The sequence below is a fragment of the Rhinopithecus bieti genome, unplaced genomic scaffold (genome assembly GCF_001698545.2).
Source record: "Rhinopithecus bieti isolate Rb0 unplaced genomic scaffold, ASM169854v2 scaffold_13400, whole genome shotgun sequence".
Taxonomy (NCBI): domain Eukaryota; kingdom Metazoa; phylum Chordata; class Mammalia; order Primates; family Cercopithecidae; genus Rhinopithecus; species Rhinopithecus bieti.
In genome coordinates this window covers 3,136,499-3,153,943 of record NW_016807991.1, presented here as the reverse complement: position 1 = coordinate 3,153,943, position 17,445 = coordinate 3,136,499, and the positions used below count along the sequence as shown (strand labels likewise).

General features: G+C 54.0%; 2 protein-coding genes across 4 annotated transcripts in view; both read right to left on the bottom strand.

The window, feature by feature from the left end:
- The window catches only part of OTOP3 (otopetrin 3), a 15,641-nt gene extending 10,710 nt beyond the window's left edge, over nt 1-4,931 (bottom strand). The window contains exon 1 of one of the 3 annotated variants that reach the window (XM_017884893.1): nt 4,855-4,931. Coding sequence is in view for 1 of the 3 variants with exons in the window: in XM_017884891.1 (XP_017740380.1) it covers nt 4,261-4,279 (19 nt within the window). In the remaining 2 variants the exon portion in view is untranslated. Of the gene's footprint in view, nt 1-4,260; nt 4,483-4,854 lie in introns of those variants that run through there. The other 2 variants (XM_017884891.1, XM_017884892.1) reach the window with 2 other exon arrangements.
- Nucleotides 4,932-6,651: 1,720 nt separating this feature from the next.
- OTOP2 (otopetrin 2) lies at nt 6,652-16,837 on the bottom strand. The gene is made up of 7 exons (XM_017884599.1): nt 16,744-16,837; nt 16,128-16,473; nt 15,380-15,516; nt 13,835-13,893; nt 13,318-13,451; nt 9,969-10,843; nt 6,652-7,187 (listed from the first exon to the last, which is right to left on the bottom strand). Exons 2-7 carry the CDS (start codon nt 16,438-16,440, stop codon nt 7,017-7,019), a joined length of 1,689 nt encoding a protein of 562 aa, XP_017740088.1. The 5' UTR covers nt 16,441-16,473; nt 16,744-16,837; the 3' UTR covers nt 6,652-7,016.
- Nucleotides 16,838-17,445: the final 608 nt, after the last annotated feature.

Below are 17,445 nucleotides of genomic sequence, written 5' to 3'. Positions count from 1 at the left end.
TATATATATATATATATATGTATGTATATATATGTGTGTGTGTGTGTGTGTAATATATATATTAGCCAGGTATGATGGTTTATGCCTATAGTCCTAACTATTCAGGAGGCTGAGGCAGGAGGATGGCTTGAACCCAGGAAATCAAGGTTGCAGTGAGCTATGATTGGGCCACTGCACTCCAAGCTGAGTGACAGAGCAAGACCCTGCGTTTAAACATAAATATATAAATAAAATAATTTTAAAGTACATTAAAGGTTTAGGGAAAAGGTTCTGGGGTTGATTTACAATGTCTGCTGAGAGCATGGGACAGGCCTGGATCAGCACCGCGGCCATGCCCTTAACTTTGAAGGAACTGACTTCCATTTCTCTGCCCCTCCCCCCACTCCTGGAAGTCCCACGAGTGCCTGGCATAATGTAGCAAACACGATCTTTTACCCTCCTCTTTTCCTGAATGTCTCCTGCCATTTCCTCACCTCTCCCAAGCATTCATGCAGGCCAACCACTTTGTCACCACTTGCTTAGACCAGATTTTGGGGCATCCAATGACTGCGGCTCTGAGTCCAGCATACTGTCTCCACTGGACACTCCTTCTTCCTGGTGGGACTGAGACACTGTTGAGAGTGGGGACAGTTCTGCTGCTTCTGGGTGCTCTCCTGGTGGGGAGGCTGAGCTGACCCAGAAGGCTCCCTAGAGCCCCCCTGTTCTGCTCAAGCTCTTTCTTTGTCCTGCCGCTGCCTCGTGCTCTGGGCTCAGGGTTCTAGGTGCTCACTACTCCCATTCTCTTGCTTCCTAATGTCACAATCTCAGAGAGACATCTCCATCTCCATACCTCCTAGCAGAGAACTAGGTGCCTCTTTGCCTCTCCCCTCATCCCTTGCATTCTCTTAGGTCCCAAGCTTGTTCATTCCAGCTCAAAAGTTGCTCTTAGATTTTTATTTATTTATTTTTAGAGCTGGGGTCTCGCTCTGCGACCCAGCCTGGAGTGCAGTGGCACCATCATAGCTCAGTGCAACCTTGAACTCCTGGGCTCAAGTGATCCTCTCGATTCAGCCTCATGAGTAGTTGAGACTACAGGCGTGTGCCACCAAGCTCGGCTAGTTAATTTTTTTTTTTTTTTGGAGAGACACCGTCGAGTTATGTTGCCTAGGCTGGTCTTGAACTCCTCGCCTCAAGTGATCCTCCTGTCTCAGGTTCCCAAAGTGTTGGGATTACAGGTGTGAGCCACCATGACTGGCACGGATTTTTCTTGACCTCAACCACTGCCTAGTCTGGGCCCCCTGGTCTCCTTGCCCAGAGTGCCTCTCCCCTACTGAAAGTCCTGCAAAGGCAAATAATTGCCCTCAGTATAAAGTCCAAACTGCTGACACAGCCTGCATGGCCTCTCAAAATGAGAGATATATGATTAGTATGGGCCTGGACAAGGTTCCAGGTTCTCTGCCCAAGGCAGAGTAGCTGCTTCTGCTTCCTGGTCTGGCTTCAACTTACCCTTCTAGCATTGTCTTCAGACCTTACTACCCTCTCCTTGGGCTACACTATCTTGCTGCACTTCCTGGAAAGCCCCCAGTCTTTGCCTACACCCTATCCTTTGCCTTTAATGCCTACCCCTTTTACCCCTTGGGTAACTCTAGCTTGTGCTTCAGGACTTGGCAGAGACCCCGCCTCCTCTCTGCGGCCTTCCCTCATCAGCACTCCCATCTCACCCCACACTGACCACCCATTGTCCTCTGCTTCCATTAGCTGTGCTTTGCTCTGTCTCTCCCTTGAGACCTTGGGCTTCAGGAGCTTCAGACGTGCCCTCTATGCAACAGCAGAAGACCCTCACCATATCTGGCTTGAAAATGCAACCTCTCCAGGCTCCCATTCTCCCTTGGGCATATTCTCCCATTCTCCACCTGTTCCATATTTATACTTTCTGCTGTTCTCTTCTGGGGCAGATGGAGAACTAAAACTTGAGCCCCTTTTCAAGATTCTATAAATTATTTTCTCCTCTTTCCCAGTCCACTCTGTCATCCTTGCCCAAGTTCTGTCTCCTCCCTGTCCCCACCCACCTCCGCTGCCGTACTCAAGGCACCTGCCTCCCACATCCACCCAGGCACAGGTAGAGAGTTCTCTGTTTCTCCCGTGGTCTCCTGACTCCTGCCATCCCTCCTGGACACTGCTCTTCTTTCTGCCCCTCCCACCCCCGGCCACTCGCCCATCCTCCTCACCCACCTGGAAAGGCTTTGTCTCTGCCTAAGCCTTCTGGTGCTGCTTTGCTGGGGCCACTCCCCTCTATTGAGAGTAGGTGTGCCCTGTTTGGTGTGCTGTGGGTGTGGCTAGCTCCCATTAAGGCCTGGAATGCCTCCAGGACAGAGACTGGGTCCTGCTTAACTCGGACCCCCCAAACCTAGCGCAGACATGACATTCACCCAGTGTTTGCCAGCTGACTCTGGCATCTTTTGGGGAATTTTCAGCACCAGAGTTGTGGACAGAGACCCTTCCCATTAAACTCTTTCCAGGCTGGCTGGGGAGGAGACTCCAGATGATCTTTATCTTTCCCTCCTAAGCTCCCCCACCCAAATTGAGCAAGGATGGGTCTCACTGGGATGCCTCCCTGCTCCACATCTCCCAACTCTAACTGCTTTACTTCCCCTTCCCCCAAACCTGCACCCTCTCCTCCGGCCCTGAAGTGGGTAGATTAATGATCAAGAGCTCAGATTCCAGCACTTGTTACCTCTGTCATCTTAGACTACTGGGACTACTACAGAGAGCTACGTAGACTCTGTGCCTCAGTGTTGTCATCTGCAAAACGGATATACAATTATGGAATAGTAGCTGGTGCATAGTAGATGCTCAATAAAGACTTCCTGAATGAGGCTGACTGCAGTGGCTCACGCCTGTAATTCAAGCACTTTGGGAGGCTGAGGTGAGCGGATCCCTTGAGCCCAGGAGTTGGAGACCAGCCTGGGGAACATGGCAAAACCCCGTCTCTACAAAAAATACCAAACAATTAGCCAGGTGTAGTGGCATGCACCTGTGGTCCCAGCTACTCGGGAAGCTGATGTGGGAGGATTGCTTCAGCCTGGGAGGCTGAGGCTGCAGTGAGCTGTGATTGCGACGTTGAATTCCAGCCTGAGGGACAGAGTTAGACCCTGTCTCAAAAAAAAAAAAAAAAAAAAAAAAAAAAAAAAAAAAAAAAAAAAAAAAAAAAAAAAAAAAAAAAAAAAAAAGAAAAAAAAAAAGAAAAGAAAAGAAAAGAAAAAGAAAAAAAAGGGATTAATGCCGAATAGGGGCTTTGTCAGAATGACATGATTTAATACATGCAAGAAGCACAGGTAGAGAGTAATGCCTGTAATGCCTGGCGCCCAGAAAGCTCAGTGTTGGTTATCTCTGCATTTCCTTCCAGTTCTTTTGAGGTCCTGGAGAGCTGGGAAGGGTTGGGATTACTGGTGAATTTCAAGGGTGGATTTTATTCAGACTGGAGGCCTGGAGGGGACACTGGTGGACAAGGTTCCAGGTTCTCTCCCTCTGGGGTCTTTGCCCTGACAGCCTCCACGTCTCCCACCCTGGGGTCCAACCCTCCAAAGGCCGCTGGAGTGAGCCTTCAAAGGAGCAAATTTCGTCCCGGGCTGGGCAGGGGGCTGGAGTGGGCATGTAGGGGTCTCGGGCAGAGAGCTAGGGCAAGGGCGCCTGGAACTGACAAGCAGGACTCTGCCGCCCCCTGGCATGCCCCTGGGCGCGACGCCAGTCCAAGGGAGGGTGAAGACACCGGACTGGTTTGTGGGTCTCGGCTGGAGCGGTGATGAAAGCCGCGGAGCCGTCGGGCCCGGCGCCCGGCCCAGGAACGCAGGGCCGGCTCCGAGGAGGCTGCTAGTGCGGACGCCTTCGGGATTTCCTTCCGAGCCATTTTAGGGACTGCGGGGCCGGGGGTAGACGCTTCGTGCGTACCCCAGACCCAGCATCCAGACAGCCCCAACCAACCCCACACCCCAGGCCTCCGCTCCCGCTTTCTGCTATGTGGGCCCCGCCGGGAGGGGCCGCGCCCTGCGGCCCTCTGTGCCCCCCGGGTCCACCGAAAGGAGTAGGGACGCGGAGCCCGGGTTGGGGGGCGGGTAGAGGGGCCGGCCTCGGATCAAAGGGAGTTGACCTCTCCACAGTCACCCCACTTTCCCGTTCCAATCCCTGCATCTCCTTCTCATGAACCCCGCTTTTGGGGGTGTAGTATGTGCCAGTGTCTGGGGTGCGCAAGCTGGGAAAGTTCCGCCGGTGCTCCCGGCTTACCTGAGGCCGGGGCAGGCATCGCCGCGGGCTAACCACCGACTGCGGGCGCTGAGCGGATCGTCGGACCAAGTGAGACCGATGCCCGCGACGCCCTCCCCCAGCGGGACTGCGCAGCCGCCGCTCGGGCTCCGCGGCCCATCGATTTTTCTGTTGACTTTGGAAATCTCATTAATCCCTCGTTAATTACCCTGCCGGGGGCTCGGACCCAGAGGGTGCAGCCAATTGCGAGGCAGCTGGATAAGCGGGCGGGGCCGAGGGCTGTGCAGGCGCGGACCTGCAGGGTCTCCAACTCGCAGCCCGCCCTCGGGTGGGATGGAGAGGGGTGCAGTGTTCTCAGGCCCGCGGTAAAGAGCTTGCGGGATTCAGGCCTCGCTTTCCTTTAATGATAAAGCTGGGAATGGACGCCCTCCCTTCAGGCCTGGAGTCGCTTTTTCCTGTACCCTACTTAGCCCCGGGCCCGGAGGCACCCTCACAGGACCCTGTGTTTTCCTTAAGTCAAACCTAAACTTGGTGGGGAAGAGTTGGAGCAGAGCGCCATTGTGACAGGGGTGGAGGCCTCCCCAGCTCCACCTGCGGCCTCTGAGAACTACTCACCTCCTTCTGCTGACAGCGTCCAGGCACAGTTTCCTCAAAGTCCCCTGAACTCCCGGTGCTGCTGTTCCTATATCTCCCCCAAACGCCATCTGCTCCATGGGTCACGCCCAACCCTCCCCCTCCCTCTGCCTCTGTATGCTCACCACCACCTTTCACTCTTCTAACTGTGGAGCCTCCTTCCCGTCTCTCTTCTGTCTTCCCTCCTAAGCATCTCTATACTCTTTGTAGAGTAGAAACCCTAAGGCTTAGGGGAAGCTCCTAGGGGACCTCCCAGGGCAGGGGGAGGTCAGGGGAGGCCCAAATGGTGAGGATCTGAGACTCCCAACTCTTTTTTTGAGACGGAGTCTTGCTTGTCGCCCAGGTCCTGGATGCAGTGGCCGGATCTCAGCTCACCGCAAGCTCCCGCCTCCTGGGTTCCCGCATTCTCGCGCCTCAGCTCTTCCCTTATGGTAGCTGGGACTACAGCGCCTGCCACCTCGCCCGGGCCTATTTTTTGTGTTTTTAAGTATAAGAACGGGTTTCACGGGTGTAGCCAGGATGGGTCCCTCGATCTCCTGACCGCATTCGTGACCACCCGTCTCGCCTCCCAAAGTGCTGGATTCAGGCTTGAGCCACGCGCCGCGGACCGAGCTCCCAACTCCTTTAAACTAGACTGCTCTCGTCGTCTCTCTCCGTTTCTCTCTCTTCTCTCTCTCTCTTCTCATAATAAGTATCTCTATATATATATATATATTTTTTTTTTTGAGATAGAGTCTTGCTCTGACTCCCAGGCTAGAGTGCAGTGGCATGATCTTGGCTCACTGCGACTTTTGCCTCCTGGGTTCAAGTGATTCTCCTGCCTCAGCCTCCTGAGTAGCTGGGATTACAGGCACATGCCACCATGCCCAGCTAATTTTTGTAATTTTCAGTAGAAACAGGGTTTTGCCATGTTGGCCAGGCTGGTCTCGAACTCCTGACCTGAAGTGATCTGCCTGCCTCGGCCTCCCAAAGTGCTGGGATTACAGGCATGAGGCATTGCACCCGGCCTATATCTATGTTACAAAGTTGGGTTGCTGTAATATTTTATTTGAAGGGAAAAAATGTTCTGCTTGAAAACAAAGTTTGAAAATTATTGTTCTTAGCAGAAAGGCTCTGGATTTTTTGTAGCTGTGTGACCTTGGGTTAGTCACTTTACCTCTCTGGGCCTTAGCTTCCTTCTTTGTAAAATGCAGCAGCAACTAGGTCGCTGCTTCCCAAACTTTCTTGTGTCACGGGACACACACACAAAAAGAATGATTAGGTTGGGTGCTGTGGCTCATGCCTGAAATCCCAGCACTTTGGGAGGCTGAGGCGGGAGGATCATTCGAGCCCAGGAGTTCAAGACCAGACTGTGCAACACAATGAGACCCCCATCTACACACACACACACACACACACACACAATTTAGCCAGGCGTGGTGGCAGTAGTGCTGTAGTTCCAGCTACTCAGGAGGCTGAGGTGGGAGGGTCTCTTGAATCCAGGAGGTTAAGGTTGCAGTGAGCTATCTGCACTCCAGCCTGGGCAAAAAAAGTGAGATACTGTCTCAAAAAAAAAAAAAAAAAAAAAAAAAAGTATGTCGCTTGGAGATAAAGGGAAGAGGAAGATGACAGTTTCAGAACTCCAGTCACCCACTCTGTAGCTAGTCTGTCACTTGGAGTTTGCTCACTACACTGCAAAGCTTGAGATCTGAAAATCTCCAGGGGCCCTTCCCGCTCTGACTCCCCAGATCCTCTCCTGTGACCACCTCAGATGGAACAACAGAGACAAACAGTGGGGACGGGGCCAAATCACAGGTTTATTGGTTTCCAGCTCCAGGCAGTGCACTGGCCAGGCCACAGGACAGGATTAGAGAGGGAGCCAGAGCCAGCACTTCCAGATCTCGTTGGGTCCTAGCAATGCTGCCAGGAGAGGTCTCCCTTCCCCAGTCACCTCATGCCGCACGGTCATACTGGGGTGGATGGGCCTGTCCTGATTGTGATTTAAAAATTGAACCTGGAAAAATAACTTTTGTGAAAATTCCACTCTTGAGACCAGCAGGAAATGGACTGTCATATGGCGCCAGCTGGGATTCATTCCCAGAGGGTATCTGAGTGGGCACAGGAGCTGAGCCCCCTCTTCCTGCCCCCCACGTCTGTTGCAGGCCTCAGGACAGCACGTAGACCTCCAGCAGGCTGGAGACGGCGTGCATGCGGTAGAAGATGCCGAAAGGGAGGCAGATGTTGACGATGGCTGCCCAGAGGGAGTAACCGTAGAAATCCACCTCCACTGTGTTGCTGAAGTGAGGGCGGGCCCCGAAGGCAGGCATGATCCACAGCTGTGTGGAGAGAGGAGCATTTCAGGAGCTGGCCTGGATGATGCTGTGGGCTTTGCTGGGCCGTGGCTAGATGGGGGCCCATCTTTCTAGCTTGGTGGACAGGGAGGTCTGGGTGTCCGTGAATGGGCAGCTCTAGCATTTTGGACAGGACCTGGCACTCTCTAAGGGGCTCAGGAAGTAAGCCCAACTGAATTTGCCATCCCCAGGCTAGGAGTCCACCTGTGATCGCCTCTTCCAACATTTTAGCAGGGCCTCAGTGTGGGATCAGGGAGAGGAGAAGAGGTTTCACTAGAAGAAGAGGTACGAGCAGCAAAATCAGCAGCTCTGTCCTGGGGGGTTGTGTGCACATGGGTGGGGGTGAATCAGATAGGCTCAGGGCAGGGAGTTTGAGGTTCAGACAGAAGGCCACCCCACCCCTACCCTCCCTGAGCTCTGCCCTCCAGCTCTCCCCTTATCCCCTTCTCCCTTCCTAGGAGTGGGAGAAGGTGGAAGTTGGAATCCTGCTTCCTCTCCGGCTATGAGCTCAGAAGGTTCAGGTGTGGGTAAGAAGCAAAGAACAAAGGTTTCTAGGCTAGCCCCACCCCTACCCCTGATTAACTTCATCTTTGGGCACATCACAGTCCCCTCTGAGCCTGTTCTGTCCTATAAAATGAAGGAGATGGAGAAGATGCTACTGGAGGTGATTTAGGCTCAGATACCTGGAGCAAGAATAGCCTCCCAGAAGGTGGCCCCTAGCCTATAAGCCAGGCCTGGGTGGAAGGTGAGGGTGGGGCCAGAGGGCAGGGGGCCAGGCACCAAAGCCAGTCCAAGACATGCCAAGGTCTGGGCCTTAATAATTCTACTGGTAGGGTCAGAAACTGATGACCACATTTTTTTTTGAAGTGAAATTGATTGTGTTGGAAGGCTCCTGCCTGGCAACATCTGTGGGGCCCATGACCTGGTGGATGGTCCTTCAGAGTGGGACCTCACCAAGAATGACTCTTAGGGCCGCTGGTGTACCTTATGCAGGTAGGATTTCATGGGGTACAATTCACTGTGGCACTCTTGCTCTGTACTGGGATATACCCACATTAAGTAATTTTCTGTATTAGGGATATTTTTCTATTGGAGGTTACAGCTGAAAGGATTGTTTTTCTATTGAGTGAAACTTCATTAGAAGTGTTTTTTTCTCAGCCAAGCACGGTGGCTCACGCCTGTAATCCCAGCACTTTGGGAGGCTCAGGTGGGCAGATCTCGAGGTCAGGAGATTGAGACCATCCTGGCTAACACGGTGAACCCCCCGTCTCCACTAAAATACAAAAAATTGGCCGGGCGCGGTGGCTCAAGCCTGTAATCCCAGCACTTTGGGAGGCCGAGACGGGCGGATCACGAGGTCAGGAGATCGAGACCATCCTGGCTAACCTGGTGAAACCCCGTCTCTACTAAAAAATACAAAAAAAAAACTAGCCGGGCGAGGTGGCGGGCGCCTGTAGTCCCAGCTACTCGGGAGGCTGAGGCAGGAGAATGGCGTAAACCTGGGAGGCGGAGCTTGCAGTGAGCTGAGATCTGGCCACTGCACTCCAGCCTGGGCGACAGAGCGAGACTCCGTCTCAAAAAAAAAAAAATACAAAAAATTAGCTGGGTGTGGTGGTGGGCACCTGTAGTCCCAAGCTACTCGGGAAACTGAGACAGGAGAATGGCGTGAACCCAGGATGCGGGGCTTCAGTGAGCTGAGATCACAGCAGCCTGGGCGACAGAGCAAGACTCCGTCTCAAAAAAAAAATTTTTTTTTTCTCTTTGAGATGTACCCACATAGGTACATGTTTCTATATCAGAGGTAATAATAAGCCCCCACTGGGCCACTTCTGTCTTGGGTTGTACTAGAAACACCAGGAGCATTTCCCTGCTGGGATGTACTTTCATTACCAGTGTTTCTGCCCTGGGGTACTTCTATACAGAGAGCATATTTGTATTGGGTGAAGTCTGTTGCTTTTCTTTTTTTGACAGAGTCTTACTCTGTTGCCCAGGCTGGAGTGCAGTGGTGCAATCTCAACTCACTGCAACCTCCGCCTCCTGGGTTCAAGCAATTTCCTTGCCTCAGCCTCCTGAGTAGCTGAGATTATAGGCACGCACACCACCATGCCTGGCTAATTTTTATATTTTTAGTGGAGATGGGGTTTTACCATGTTGGCCAGGCTAGTCTCGAACTCCTGACCTCAAGTCATCCGCCTGTCTCAGCCTCCCAAAGTGCTTAGATTACAGGTGTGAGCCACTGTGCCCAGCCAAGTCTGTTGCTCTTAATCTTCGCTGAGTCACTGGGGAGGGGGTGGCTGTTGTAGACACCCTCCTTCCCACTTCACTCTGCTAACAGACCGCTCACACTTACGCTGGTCTCTGCTACTTCCTGAGGCTGCTCCAATTATTCTGAGAAGCAGGCAGGTCACAAGTTCCCAGGAGCAGTCACACCTTCCACTGGGGGGTGAGGGCCCCGCCTTCCACATTAGCTCTCAGCTCCCTCTCACCTCTGCCCAGCTCCTGTATCAACCTTCCCTGCGACCCCTCCAGCTCCATCCGCTGCCTAGATGCCAGAATGTTAGGATTTCATTTTCTCTGTGTGCCCTGAGATGCCATTTGCCCCAAAGCTACAGCTGGCCTCCCCTGAACCTGCTCCTTTCCTAGAGAGCTGTAAGATTCTCAGGGGGGCTGGGGGTAAGACAGAGAAGGCTAAGGGCTTAAGCCTGCAAGAGCATCCTTCCTCAGCCTCGTCTCCCAAGCCCACCCTTTCTTGCCCCAGCTACTCACGATGACATTGCAGAGCAGGAGAAACAGAGAAATGTCTCTTAGGCACCGGCGTCTCCATTGGCTTCTGGGGGCTGAGATGATGGCCACTGCTTCTCGCTGGTCTGCGGGGCTGGGGCTAACCAGCCTGGGGGTAGGTGGGCAGGCAGGCAAGGTGTGGAAGGCGTCCAGGTTGGTGAAGGTGAGGTTTTGGCAAGGTTCCTTGGGGGGGGTACTGTGAGGCTCAGCCCCGGGCGGTCCTCGGTGAAGGCTCTCGATGATAAACATGTTCTGGAAGGTGTGCTGGGCAATCATGAGCAGCGCATGGGTGAGGTCGAGCCCTGCCAGCAGGTCCTGGGGTGTGCCCGCCACCACGGCCACGATGGAGTAGTAGGAGATGGCGTACTGACCCAGGGCAGCACCCATCAGCAGGGCCACGTCCAGGGTGCGCGTGGGGTTCTTATGGTGGTCCATGGCCCGGCGGTCAAAACGGTAGATGATGGAGCCACTCAGGCTGACCAAGGTCGTGAGTCCCAAGCAGACAATGTTGAAGCTGTAGTAGATGACCAGGGCCTGCCGGGTGCGGCCCCCACCCCCGCTCACTTGAACCTCATAGATGATGAAGACAGCCAGTCCCACCACGAAGAGCAGCAGGCCCAGAACCGGGCCAGCAAAAAAGGTCTCCCGGAAGAGGCTGAGAGGGGATGGGGTGTGGCTGTGGCCAGGGGTGGAGGCCAGGAATCTACCCACATTCTTCCACATGACGTACAGCATGGTGGAGGCGAAGAGGCTGTACTCGATGTTGAAGGGATAGAGGTAGAAGTACCCCTGCTGGAAGATCTGGCAGACGGCCGTGCTGCAGAGGCAGGGGTCTCCTCCGACTGGGTTGCCCGCACGCTCTGTTGTGGAGAGAGAGACACAGGGCTGGACTGTCCTCCCACCTTCCTAGAGAGGTCTCACCCCTAGCCTGTGACCCTTTTTGTTTTGTTTTGAGATGGAGTTTCACTCTTGTTGCTCAGTTTGGAATGCAATGGCGTGATCTTGGCTCACTGCAAGCTCCACCTCCCGGGTTCAAGCCATTCTCCCGCCTCAGCCTCCCAAGTAGCTGGGATTATAGGCGCCCGCCACCACGTCCTGCTAATTTTTGTATTTTTAGTAGAGACAGGGTTTCGCCATGTTGGCCAGGCTGGTCTCAAACTCCTGACCTCAAGTGATCCGCTTGCCTCAGCCTCCCAAAATGGTGGGGTTACAGGTGTGAGCCATCACGCCCAACCTAGCCTGTGACCTTTGTTAAGGGCAGGGTCCCTGTCTCTCATGCCTGCTATATTTACCATGGTATCCCTCATGCCTTCACAGGGTGTGGCACACTCCTTCACTTCACAAATATTTTTTGAGCACCTACTGTGTGCCAGAGACTGAGATACATCAGTGCTCAGTAAGAACAGTCTAGGCCAGGTGCAGTGGCTCACACCTGTAATCCCAACACTTTGGGAGGCCAAGGTGGGTGGATCACCTGAGGTCAGAGGTTTGAGACCAGCCTCACCAACATGGTGAAATCCCGTCTCTACCAAAAATACAAAAAGTAGCTAGGCATGGTGGCATGTGCCTGTAGTCCCAGCTATATGGTAGGCTGAGGCAGGAGAATTGCTTGAACCCAGGAGGCAGAGGTTGCAGTGAGCCGGGATCACACCACTGCACTCCAGCCTGGGCAACAGAGCAAGACTCTGTCTCAAAAACAAAACAAAACAAAACAAAACAAAACAAAACAAAACAAAACAAAACAGTCTGAACCACAGGGCTGCTCACTTTACCTCATTCCATTCCTTCCATCCCTTCGTGCTCTGGCTCCCTGAGATAGAAAGTGGCTCTTGGGAACCTCTAAAGTTCAAGCTTCCTCACGGCTCTTCCCACCATCTGAATCAGCCCAGAAAGCCAGCTGCTGTACCCAAGTCTCCACCATGACCTCCCGTTACTTTTGTTTGTACCACATGGAAAGAAGTCTTGACTCCAGAATGTATTTGTAGGATACTCTGGGCCTTGGCAAGTGTCTCTTTTCATCCTAAGAACTAGCCCTGCTGGTTTTGCAGATGAAGAAACTGAAGCTCAACGTGGTGATGTGACTTGTAAATGCAGAGTGGATGCAAACTGCCTGACTTCTGACCCTGGGACAGGTACTTCTCCGGCAGGCCTCTCTCTAGTCTGCAGGCCCCCACGTGAAGTCCATCACCTCCCTGATTTGGTTTTGCACCCTCAGGAGTCCTCTTTGTTCAGGGTAGTCCTTTGTAAGGCTTGCTGGGCTGGGGTCTCTCTGAGGGCAGGGGCCATGCTTTTTGTTGCTGGACCTACCCATGCTAGGAGCATACATGTCTTAGTTATTTTGTTTGGTCCTGGTTATTGGGGGACCCTAGAGAAGTCCAGAGAATGAAGACTGGAGACTGGATCCCGTTCCTCCCTAGTTTAGCATATTGGTTAAAAACAAAGATGGATATGAATGCTAGTGCTAGACCTTGGGTGAGCTACTTAAGCTCTTGCTGCCCTAGTCTCTGCACCTATGCGTGGGAATGGGGACAGTACCTATTTCACAGGGAAGTCTTGAGGGTTAAATGCGGTGTTTAAAACACTCAGCACAGTGCCTGACATACAGACCTCAGTAAATTGTCACCATTAACATTGCAATGCCATGATTATTTCTCACCTTCTCCTCCTCCCCAGGCTCTCGCATCTGATCCATGTTTGCACCAAAGAACCACTCTGCTTCCCTTCTGCTTTTCCCAGCTTGATCACTCTTGCCCTTTCTTCCTGGATTCTGGGTCTGGGTCTCTCTCTCTCTCTCTCTTTTTTTTTTTTTGAAACAGGGTCTCACTCTGTCACCGAGGTTGGAGTGCAGTGGCGCAATCACAGCTCACTGCAGTCTCGACCTCCCAGGCTCAAGCGATCCTCCCACCTCAGCCTCCCACAGTAGCTGGGACCACAGGCATGCACCACCACACCCGACTAATTTTTTGTAGAGATGGGGTTTCATCATCTTGCCTAGGCTGGTCTCGAACTCCTGAGCTCAAGCAATTCACCTGCCTCGGCCTCCCAAAGTGCTGAGGATACAAGCATGAGCCACTGCTCCTGGTCCTGGGTCCTTCTTGGTGGGATGGAGACTGGATGGGGGGCCTGGGCTGCATCTTGAAGGATAAAAGTGTGCTTCGATACTTCCCTTCTGGGGTCACCTACACCTATCCTGCAGAGGTAGATCCTGCAGCAGGAGAGGTCCCTGGCTCTCTGCTTTGCCTCCATGCCCTCATGGGAGACTGACATTACAAACTTGCAAAGCACCCAGCCCAAGGCCTGGTAGCCACAGGGCCAGCATTAAGAGGAAACTCACGGTCAGAGGCGAGATGGGCATGGCTGGCGTTGCTGTGAGAGCTGCTGTAGGAGTGGGATTGGTGCACAGATTCATCCACCACAGCCGCCATCCAGATGGCCAGGTTGGTGGTGAGTGTGAACATGAGACCACACCTGTTTGGGGTTGGGGGCAAGGACAAAGAAGCCTGTGACCCTTTGGCAGGTTGGGGAGCAATACTGAAAGCTGGTGTTGAGAAATGAGAAAGCAGCCAGGCCCTGTGTGAACAGGGAAGCTGATTTTGCTAGGAACACAGCCTGGCTGGTATGCCACCCAAGAGAGGGCTAGGAGATTTTCCCGGGGGCCACCACCACTCCCTCCCCTGGGAGAAAGGGCCCCACAAAGTAGTGGAAGTCAGCCTGACAAAGCAAGGAGGCCTTGGCTGCAACCCCACCCAGGGGACATAAAGAGAGGCCCTGCTCCGGGGTGGAAAGCCCGAATCTCTCCTGCAAGGTGAACACCAGCATACTGGGCACAGGCATGCAGCGGCAGCTCTCACCGGGTCAGATTCAGGTGGACGTGAACGCAGTCTTTAGCGGAGACCCAGAGGAAGTAGGTCTGTATTGAGAGACATTGGTGAGAGTCATTTACTCCATAGATGGACAAAACTCCAGTGCACCCATGTCCATGCCATCTTGTTCTCTCTGCCTGACGAACCTTACACCGAGTTATTAGGTTCATTTTAGTTTCACAAAATGAGGTGGGGGCTGGGTGCGGTGGCTCACACCTGTAATCCCAGCACTTTGGGGGGCCGAGGCAGATGGATCATTTGAGGTCAGGAGCTTGAGACCAGCCTGGCCAACATGGTAAAACCCCATCTCTACTAAAAATACAAAAAATTTATCTGGGTGTGGTGGTATGCACCTGTAATCCCAGCTACCCGCGAGGCTGAGGCAGGAGAATTGCTTGAACCCGGGAGGCGGAGTTTGCAGTGAGCCAAGATTGTGCCACTGCACTCCAGCCTGGGCGACAGAGACTCTGTCTCAAGAAAAAAAATGAGGTGGGGAACACTGTCTCTTTCTATTCTGACACAGTTTGTATAAAATAGTGGTTCTCCATTCTTTAAAGGTTTGCAAAACATTACATGTAAAACCCTGCCCGTGGTGGGGTTTATTTTGTGTGGAGGTGGGGGTCAAGTAGATTTCTGACTACCTAGTTTGTTTTTTTTTTTTTCTGGGAGCAAGGCCAGCCTCAGGTTAGGTCTTGCTCAGGGTAGAAGGAGCCTCTGTGGACTTCTCACCTTCTTTTGACAACATCCCCTGCTCATCCTCTTCCTCTGTTGCCGTACCAGGCCTTGCTACTGTCTGGCTGCCTGTGAATCCCTGCTATGGCATTTGGTGATGTGGGGATATCTATATTTTCATTTTACCTGAGTATTCTTCAAACCCATAAAATATGAAAGGCTAAAGCTACATAAATGCCACAACCACACGTGTGCTAAACTGTGAAAACCTGGGCAGCAGGGGTGATGTTTCTGGGGAGGACATCATCCATGATGCCATTTTGGTCATGATAGAGGGCTGGGAGCTGTTCTGATCCCATCTAAGCCCAGTCCCGTCTCAGCTCAATCAGAAGATCTTTCAAAGTATTGTTTATGCAACAACAACTACAAAATGAATGTTTGAGAAATCCCAGTTACAAGCTACCCTACTTTCCAAACAAATACAGAACAGAGGGACCAAGCTGGCAGGAGCCTGGACTGACACAGAAGCCCCCTACGGGTACCCAAGGAGGGCAGGCCAGGTTCTAGGAGACAGGGCTGGCTGTCACAGCTCACACCTCCCAGGTGTTAACTACTGGCACTGCTTAAGTTGAAATAACATTGCAGAGCTCCAAGTGGGAGCTCACGTTGCGATATTACTTCATTATGAGGTGTTTCCGCATTGATGGACTCCTGTGATGCTCTCTACAGCCCTGTCCCCAGTTTACTTAATAGCTCAGGATACGAGGCAGGTGGAGCTCAGGTGTCCGATCCCCTGTTGGGTTCTTTCCAATGGCCAAGTGTTAGCTCCTTTCTTCCACACAGCGACACTCCTCCACCCACCTGGATGATGACAAACACAGCCTGGATGACAGGGTGCAGGATCTTTATGGCCGACTGGCACTCAAAGAAACTGGAGTAGTAGCCGGTCTTGAAGATATCCATGATGAGGGTGCAGATACCAAACAGCACCAGTCCACCTGAGAACCAGGGGCGAGTGGGTGGTGGTGGTAGATCAGAGAGGCAGGAGAGAAGGCCTGCCCAGCTGAGAACAGGCCCTGAGGATGGGAAGCTAGATGGGTGGGTGGACAAGTGAGTGAGTGCACTGTTGGATGGATCAATGGGGAGGGTGGGAGGATAGGTGGATAGGTGTATAGACAGACTGAAAGGTGAATGGGTGGATGGAAGGGTGAGTGTATGACTGAGTGGGTGGATGGATGGACCTGCTACCAAGCTCCCCTCTCTTTGGGGCTGTGGGGATACCGCAAAGGGCCCTGGCTGGGCTCTTTCAGTGACTGCTGTCTTCTGGCTCCTGCTCTCCATCAAAGGCCCTCCCTCAGCCAGCCTTCTCCAATCTTCGGACTAGGGGACAAAGAGGTCCCGCTCCATCCCTCTATTTATCCCTTCCCCACGACCCCTTCCCTTCCTCTTTATCTTTAACTGCAGCCCACCTCACCCTCCGGTCCTCCTGGTCCTCCCTAGGCAAACTCTCACCCTTATATGTCACCCTGGGCTCTGCAACTCCTGTGAGAGCCCTAGCCTGCAGCTCCCTGCTGTGCCCACCCCACCTCGCCCCCACCTCCCCTGGCACCTCGGAGCCAGATGGGGCCAGCGTGCGCGTCCCGGTAGGGTACCGCGCAGGGGCAGCGCACGGTTCGGAGGAGGTAGAAGAGGATCCAGAGCATTGCCAGCAGCATCATCGTGGTGAGCAGCGCGAACACGTCGGTGTCGTACACGGCCACCTTGTTGAAGGCTCCGCCGCTGATGAGCGTGCAGGCGAGGAGCAGCACGTTCGCGGCCAGCAGCACGGACAGCAGGCGGCCACCCTTCTTCCACACCTCCCTGGGGCCCGCCCGCGGCGCCAGGGGGCTCTCCTTGGGGCCCGGGGCCACCTCCTCGGACATGGCGGGGGCGACTGGAGAAGGCTAGAGGGATTACTGTTGGGGAGGAGCAAACAAAACTCCAGGTCAACCCCGACAGCTCTCCTTCCCCCATCTCATCCCTAGATTTGGGGACTAGGGAGTTCCTGACCCGCAGGGTGGGGGCTTCGGGTGCTAGAGGAAGCGCTGGGAAAGGGGAAGAGAAAACACGGAATCTGCCCCTCTCACTGGACAGGAAGAAAGAAAGGAGAAGCGGCAGCACCCGGTTGGACCCCTCCAAGGTCCCCACTCCCCAAGTCCGACTGCCCTTTGGCCCGGGGCACCCACCTGGCTGGGCCTGGAGCCGGCGCTGAGCTGGGGGTCAGGGGACAGTGAACGTCTCCTCTCTCCCACGCCGGGATGGACAGGCGCTTTATACCCAGGAGGACAGGGTGATTTACAGCCGCGGGAGTTCGGCTCCATAAAGCTCTCAGTCCCGCTCACATGATCCATCTTTCTCCAAGGTGAATTTAGGGAAGAGCCCGCGGGAGCCAGATAAGGCAAGATTCATATTTACCCTTTGAGAGGCGACCCCACTCCGTCACCCCGGTGCGGCCAGGCTCGGGTGCGGCCCCGCACTGAGGCACCCAGAGGGCACCCCGCCTCCGGTGCCCACCGCGCCCTGGCGTGCAGCATTCCAGGCGCCCAGAACCCCGAGAGCTAAGCTCAAGAGACGTCCCAAAAGCCCGCGGGCACCCTGACGCCCTCCAGCCGCGGCGCACCCTGAATCCTGTGCTCCTCTGCTCCTGCTCGGGATGGGAACCCCAGCCCCCCTCTCCCCTACGATCCTCGCAGTGATCCAAGCTCTTTTTTCCTCTATCCCACCGCCCTGCCTGCGCCCCCGCCGGCCCGCGCTCTGCTGGATGCTGCGAAGTCCGGGGCTTGGGTGCGAAGTTCCACGCGGCGCAAGGAGCCGCTGCCTGTCCTCTAGCGCCCTCTGCTGGAGCGCGGTCGAGGGACTCCGTGCGGGCGGCGGCGGCCAGGCCTGTC